The sequence below is a fragment of the Alligator sinensis genome, unplaced genomic scaffold (genome assembly GCF_000455745.1).
Source record: "Alligator sinensis unplaced genomic scaffold, ASM45574v1 scaffold123_1, whole genome shotgun sequence".
Classification (NCBI taxonomy): domain Eukaryota; kingdom Metazoa; phylum Chordata; order Crocodylia; family Alligatoridae; genus Alligator; species Alligator sinensis.
This window is the reverse complement of record NW_005841985.1, coordinates 21,637-29,650: the sequence shown is the minus strand read 5'-3', so window position 1 is coordinate 29,650 and position 8,014 is coordinate 21,637. Positions and strand designations below refer to the sequence as shown.

The window sequence follows — 8,014 nt, the reverse complement described above, 5'->3', positions numbered from 1 at the left end:
AGCCCCAGCCCTCTTTCCTGCCTATGCAGGGGGTCGGACTCGATGATCTATTGAGGTCCCTTCTGACCCTAACATCTATGAATCTGTCTGAAAGAGTAGCATATAAACAAAAATGATTTTTTTTTTCTTCCAGATTTATGATCTGGAATACAATGATGGGTACATCTATACTAAGTATCCCATGGGGAATAAAACAGGTAAGGTGGAGGAAATAATATTGGCTTTTGCAGCATGTAATTTGTTGTTCATTTGTGTCAACAGTATACCTGGTTAACATATAAAATTAAATATATTTCTTGTTTTAAACAGGCAGGATTTACCAATGGAATTATTCTGATATTACTAATGGGACTTCTGACACTTTACTGCTGTTACAGAGTTTTGAAATCACGGACTATGATAGAAAGTAAGAATCTGTTGCACTATAGTACACACAAGGGTCTGTCTCATGATTTAAAGCGAAATCCTTGAGATCTTAGAGGTTTTTGCCTCGAACTCCAAGAGACATTTGATGTAATACAAAGCGGTCCAGCTTCTAAATGGCTGAGGGCTGAATGCCCTGCAGGCTTTACCATGGGAGGTTGCTTGCTTGTGGGCTGGGGCGGAGGCAGGCAGTGAAAGCTAGAGGAGTGAGGGGAACCTGGAGGCTTTGGATGCTGTTATAGCTGGAATGATGGGAGGGAGCCATGGCTGGGGAGGAGCTCAGGGGTTTAACCCTTCATAGGCTGCCAGTTGGACAGCCCTGCTGTAATAAAAATCCAGTTGTGAAACAGAATACTGCTGCTTTGGGAGTGTTGTACTTTTAAGTTGTTGATGGTCATCTAGCACTTAAAAGAGGGTTTGAATCTATGAGAGAGGTCTGGGTAAACAGCATGATCTCTCCTGATCAAAGTATTCTAATATCTAACCACCTGCTTATTTTATTTCTTCATACATTTGTATTTTTATGTTTATATAGCTTCAAAAGATACTTCAAACTGGGAATTCCCAGATGTCTGCAAGCACTATTTTGGATCCTTTGGTCAATGGTCCAGTCTCTTATTTTCAATGGTATCACTTGTTGGAGCCATGGTTGTTTATTGGGTACTTATGTCCAACTTCCTGTTCAACACAGGAAAATTTATATACAGTAAGTAAAAGTGTTTGGCTTAAATTAGATATTTAGCCTTTAAGCAGTGGGGTTCTGACCTGCATCTTCATGTTCTGTCTCTTATTCCACAAGAATTGGCAAGCAGAGGACAATTATGCGTGCACACAGCAAGTGATTAGAACTGATAGCCAACACCTGGATGTTCTGTAGCATCAAATGGAAAAACCAGGGTTTAGTAAAAACATATTTTGATGTGTTGCTTTCAGTGTCTGTATTCACAGCACTTTCCAAACCTCTCATCACAGTAAGAGAATGTCCTGATCCTAACATCTGACAAAATGCTAAACAGGGTTAAACTCAAGTTTCCTGTCCTGGACACCTTACCCTATTGATTAATGACTAATGGAATCTACAGATGACCTAATTCAGATTTTGTCCTAGATAATTATTTTTATAGTTATTGCAAGCAAATTTCATAGTGTTTGAACAGGTCCCTTTTCCAGAAATAAAGACATAAACAAAGCTCTGCTGCTTTCCTCCTCTTCCTGTTCTCTCTGTAAGCTTGATATGTTTTGTCATTGTCAGTCAGCTAAGAACCACCTTATGAAAATAGAATTGGTAATACTAGTTCTGTGGTAACTTTAATGACTAGAGCATTTTTCTAACTTTGACTATTAAATGGTCAAAATTAATCTACTCAGGGTGCTCACAGGATACTGTGTATGATTTTAATGCACTGAAGAATACTATTAAATTGAGAAGTTTTATTTAAATATATTCACATTAAACAAATTGGTTATCTAGTGGAGGATATCTTAGAAAATAGCATTATATACAAACGGTTTTAGACAAGAATTCTTCAGATATGGATATTAAGTGAAATACAGCTTTCCTTCTCTTGTGTAGGTGTGCCTGTTTGATAGTTGTTTTTTTAAGTATCCAAAAGTGACATTTGATAGTTCTAAAGTACTTTATGTAAGAAAGAAAAGAAAGAAAAGAAATCTCATTTGGGAATCAATTTATAACTTCCATTAAAGCATCTGGTTATTCTCTAAGTGCATTTCAGGTTTTTAATATTTTCCATTAAGAAGCATTTTTTTTTTTTTAAATCACAAAACAAGGGTGATCTTGGACACATCTGCTTGCTCTACCCATTGAACTACTTCTATTTTAGCAGCTGGAAGACTTTGATGGAATTATTATTATTAAAAGAATAGCAATGTTTAAACCTAAGAAAAAAATAGTTGTTTTCTCTGCATCAGGTTTGTAAAACTCAGACTCACATTCATTGTGGCGAAGAAATCTGAAGCCAGCAGCACCAAATGCTTTATTTCCTTTACACATGAATGCACTTATACTCACCATGAGATGTTGTCCTTAAAGCATTCAGTCAGTGAGACTCACTAAATTGTCAAGCTGTTGGACCTGCATGTGTGTATGTGTGACATCAGTGGTGATGACCCAGACTTTTAAATGGAGGTTTGATGTCTGTATTCTTTTCAATGCCTGGTCTAATATTTTCAAGCATTAATTTAGTAAGACTCAAATTTTCTATGTTGATCATCCAGTCTAAGAGACACAAACAACTGGGGCAAAATCTTATCCATTTTAACTAAGATAACAATGTTAAAATCATTTAAGGGTGAGTGTTCTTCCCTTGAGCACTGTATTTTCCACAAATTCTTTGAGTACTGTCATCATACTTGATCTAGTTTCTTTTATGCTAAATAGAAGAAGGTTTCTATTGCATGACAAGAAACTAGGAACCAACCAACTGAAATTTCAAAATATAAAACCAAAAGGAGGCATAACCTTCCTTGACAAAGATGGAACCAGCAATATTGTAGAAATTCAAACAGCACCATTTAGCAAAGTCCTGACCTTTTCTTGTAGATGTATATTAGTAGACATGACTAAAGGTGGCAAAATTAGGTCTTGCCTGAGAAATCTAGTAATGGAATAAATGCAGAATAGCATAATCATTCAGCAATCTAATAAAAATATCCCAAGAGTTAGTCTGACTTGTTTTTTAAGCCAGCTGTATAACTTAAAACTTTTTGCCTACTGTAAATACTAAATTTAAAAGGCTAGCTAAGTACAAGCACATGCAGCAACAATTGTTCATCTGTTTTACTTCTATAATCTGATAGTATAAAGTAATTGTTAGACTCATTGGGATATATCAGTTTAGATCTGTGATTCCCTAAGTTTTGAACCAGTGGGCCATGCTAACTTTCAAAATGTCTCAGACCACATGAAAACATCCTTAAACCAAAATGAAAAGGGGGAAGATGTGATCTGTAGACCACTTACTATGGCCACAACACTACCCATGGACCACTGTTCGGGCCAACTGGTATTCATCAGCACCTTGATTTTGAAAAAGGACTAGTCTCTTTTAAACTGACGGTATTCAAAAAGAGCTGAAAGAAACTGACTCTTTAAAACAGCAACATAAAACAGTTGTCCAAAAGGAGGCTCTTTTCCAATTTCCAATAAAATGCAGAATGTTTCCAAAAACTTTCGATAAAACTGTCAGTGTTTCTTATCTTGCAAGCAATTGACAGAAAAAGCTCTTTTTCACACATGTGAACAAACACCAAAAAAGACACATGCTATTAAAAGGCAGTTTTAGATTAAATCAAGCTTCATGTGAAATGAGTAGGTTTTCTAAGATGGGAAGCTAAGAATATTCACTTGGAAGATGATGCAAAATACTCTTTTGTCTCTCTACTTTTAGTTCCATAGATGTGGTACTTCTTTAATGTGTAGAAATAAGATACAAATTAATAGCATGCATATAATAAGAGTATTTTCTTAATTTCAGATTATGTTCATGACATTAATGTCACAGATATCATTCCTGGCACTAATGGAAGTACCAGAGGTAAGAAAAATCACATTAGTACTGTGCCTGTGCATTAAAATACATCATGATGTTTTGTGGCCCAAACTTTACTCAATTTCAGTCATTTTAAAATAAGGCCTTTTAAATTCTGTCTGTCTAGTTTTAAATTACCATTTCATTTCTGGATTCTCTTTTTTTAACAAATAACTACAGTGGCCAATATTGAAGCAATGACTAGTTATTTTGAGTTCCCAACTCAGTACTTCATTTATTATCTGCTGTAAGAATATCTAGTTCTTCAGTGGGGCCTTAAGGCAAGCACCCAAAAAGTAAGGACACCAAATCACTAATAGCTTTTAAAAATCTTGCCTGAGACATTCATGCTCTCTTTGCTAACTGCCACAGTATCCCTTTTAGTAGAAAACACTTTATCCAGAGCTTTAATAATATTGCCAGAAATCAGGGCAAAGTGGTACCATATAGTTTAACTTGTTCAGAGAGGCATGAACTTTCATGGGCAACAACTTCATCAGGTTCTATGAATGGACTTGCAGGGAGCTAGGGTACTAAATAGAAAGGAATTACGTCATTTAAATACACAGGAAAGGGAAAGGGGAAGGAGATGATTGAGGGAGGGGCACTGCTGAGAGAGATGAAGGTGGGTTGAAGGGACCAAAGGGGATAAGCAAAGGGATTAACCCAATGAGGTACAAAAGGGTTATAAAAGCTAGTCCAGGTAATGGGATAAGAGTGTGGAGACTGTTGAGACAGTTTGTGAATGAGTTCTTACTCTTCATTTTCATGTTTAATAATACTGTTTGATGGTACCTTACAGAAGAAGATGAAAATGGTCAAGTAACATACTGTAAAACGAATGTTGTGGAAAAGGCCAAATCCCACGTATGATTTCTTGGCTTGGGTATAAGCTTCTGTATGTATTAGTCTGTCTCCATCAGAATTCCTACTCATGGGGATGGGAGGCAGGCTTAAAGACAAGGGGTTGGCTGTGGCCTTTAGGTAGTAACTGAACTTTATAGACGAGTGTTAAAAAAAAAACCTGCACTTTACCAAAAGCATCAGCATGTTACTTTGACCTGGCTCTACAGAGTCTGTATATATTGGGCACTTCAGCAGGGTTTCATGGCACTTTTTATGTAATAGCTGATTCAATCAGCTATTAGATAAAAGTGCCACAGAAGCCCCACTAAAGCGCCCAATTTTATACAGATGTTGAGAAAGCCAGGTCCAACTAACATGCTGCCTCTTCTAGGTATGACTGGGCTTGATGCGGGAACATGCTGAGTTTGAAGTAAAGCGCTGTTTTGGTTTTTGTTTGTTTGTTTTAACATATGTGAGCAGTCATAATGTTTTGCTAGGAACAGAAGACAGCCTCTGTCTCTTATGAAACTAAGACAGAAAAATGTCCCATGTCGAAATTGATACCTCTGCTTTAGGGTATCTGTTATCATGACATCATCAGGGCCGTCCGTAGTGGTGGGCGAGTGGGGCGACTACATCGGGCTTTGGGGGGCCCCGCGGGCAGTGCCGTACAGGCCCTGCTGCAGCTGCCGTGCGCTGCTGGCTCCATGGTCCGGCTGTTTACCACCATCCCCGCTCCCCCCCAGCACAGGCTGATACGCCCCGGGCCCTGCACATCCATAGGGATGGCTCTGAACATCATCAATGCCATTGTAATATGATTGAGGCCCCTCCAGCCAGCAAGGTAAAGTTATGGCTGAAGGTGAGATTAGGAGCATTTTCCTCTGCAGTAATATTCTTTTAGGTTTTCTGTTTGTGTGTATGTTTCATGCTCTTCTAAAGGGTCTTAATGGAATGGGTGAAGAAAGCAGTGGTAAGATGTATTCCACCCCCCCACCCCCCAATTTGCTAGCACATGACCTGCTGAAGAAGCTCTAACGTTGATACATTGGCAAATGTGAGGGAAACTAGAGCTGGAAGTAACGGTTGAGAAACATTCCATGATAGCAGCCAAACCCATACTAATTTTGAAAGGTTTTTCTATTTTCTGAAAATATTTTGAATAATCCCAATTTAAAAAGCCACATTAAATGCAGCTTACTTCCACATAAGGGAAAGTCCTCATAACTGTCAAGGTCTGCCTAGCTACATATGCAACCTATTAAGTCAATTATTTAATAAGCCTGTTTATACATAATTTCCTGTAATTGTAAGTTTCAGTTTTTATGGTCAATACGTATTCCTACATGAAGTGGCAGAAGAGAGGAGCTGCATAAGTTTGGCAGAGATCAAAGGCAATGGGTTCCTTTGGGTGCTAAAATAGGAGAGGGATTAGTGGAGGGTTTCTGTTGTGGTAAGGGGCAGTTTACAAGGACAGGTTTTGGATGTTGTGTGGCTACTGGGGTGTAAGGTATGCTGGGGGAAGTGAATGAGTGCTTTGTGTGTGGGAAGCTGGGGCAGTGGTATGTCCCTGCAGAGCGGCTGTTTCTGGATCTTGCTGGCAGTCGGGGTCAGATAGAGAGGTAAGGGGTCATTCTGAGAACTAGAGAGAAAGGGGGGTTGGCCTTGATCCCCTGCCCTCTCCTCTCTTGTCCTGCCAAGTTGCACACTGCTACTGTTGGTGCTGCAACCCCTATTGTCCCTGTCCTGTTATCTTGCCCTGAAAAAGATGCAAACTGCTGCTGCCTGGGCCCCATCTGATCCACAAGGGAGGACCAGTCAGAGGAAGCAGACATTCCATTAGGCTGCCTGGATCCAGGCCCCTTAGCAGCCTCTAGATTGAAGGCATGACTGCAGCTGCTGCAGGAGGGCATGGCAGCGCTGCTAGATGCTTGACTGTCACTTAAGAGCTCTTTTGCCACAGAGAAAAGGACCTCATCAGTAGAGACAAAAGCATTTTTCAGCGTTGTGTGAAACAACCCTCTTACACAATACAGAGGTAGGGGGAAATAGAAAACAGTAATTTCAAAGTGACTCAGTGGTGTCCCTTTTAACTTTCAGATTTATGACCAAATGCTATCTAGAGCTTTGTCTTTAAGTTATTGTAACCAGGCAGGCATGCAACCAGCAGGGGAGAGTTTGAAGCATTATGAAGTACAAAGGTTTATAAATGGAAATTGGAGAAAACAATAGGAGGATTTCACATTTCTACACAACCCAGGAATTGCTGTTTATATTTACAGACAAGAAGAACTAAGTCCAGTCAATATATAAAATATTTTAACCATTTAAATGGCTGCTTTTCTGGTTGTCAGATCATGACTTGAGCTTATCTTCCATAGCGCTTGTACTGGTTTTCACGCAACCAGTATGATACTGTGACTTGCTCAGATACAGAAGTTTCAGAACAGCTGCTGATTATGCTTGCCCTTTTCTCATGTCACAGGCATGGCGTCTTCAAAGCCATATACACATAGCTCTACTAATGCAGGCATTTGTGCATGTAGCTGTACATTCATTCTTACCTATGCACTTGCCACATGACTGAACATGTCTGTTTTATTAATTTGAGCAGAGGTAGACTTAAACGTATGTATGTACACAGTGAGGCAGCTGTGCACATGGTCAGCACCCACAGACAGTCATGTGTGTGTGGCCCTGGAGTCGGATACTGTACAGCAGTCATCATTCCTTTCTTCATGGTCAGTTGCTAACTCTTTAGGCTCCGTGCCGAAGTAAATGGAGAGGCTGCAGAGAAAAGGGTTGGGCCCAATAGTCCTTTTCTAGTTTACCACTAAGGTTTTACTAATGTACAAGCCTATTTAAGCTGGTTTAAAGTTTGGAATGGTTCAAAATTGAACTTAGAAAATCGGATAGCATTTTGAACTGATTCTGCTGTGACCTGGGGCAGTGTTTTACGTGAATACATAGTGTTTTGCAACCTGGGTCTGCTCAGTCCTCCAGAAATCCCCTATTGCTGTAACTAGTTGCTCTGGTAGATGGCCAAAATTCTGCTGGGCCCTCTTTCCCCGTTTTTGGCACTTTTTATTAAGGAATTCCATTGCACAACTTGTCCAAGAATACCTGTCTTTCCAACAACCAGTTGTGTTCTCACTCTCTAGTTGGTTGTGGCCCTTCCTTATGTCCTCCCTCTGACC

General features: G+C 39.5%; 1 protein-coding gene across 2 annotated transcripts in view; it reads left to right on the top strand.

Moving 5' to 3' along the window:
- The window catches only part of SLC38A9 (solute carrier family 38 member 9), a 41,310-nt gene that overhangs the window by 13,366 nt on the left and 19,930 nt on the right, over positions 1-8,014 (top strand). For both annotated transcript variants that reach the window (XM_006021263.3, XM_025201154.1), the window contains 4 exons: positions 134-197; positions 310-406; positions 959-1,129; positions 3,918-3,977. In XM_006021263.3, coding sequence (XP_006021325.2) covers positions 134-197; positions 310-406; positions 959-1,129; positions 3,918-3,977 — 392 coding nt within the window. The remainder of the gene's footprint in view (positions 1-133; positions 198-309; positions 407-958; positions 1,130-3,917; positions 3,978-8,014) is intronic.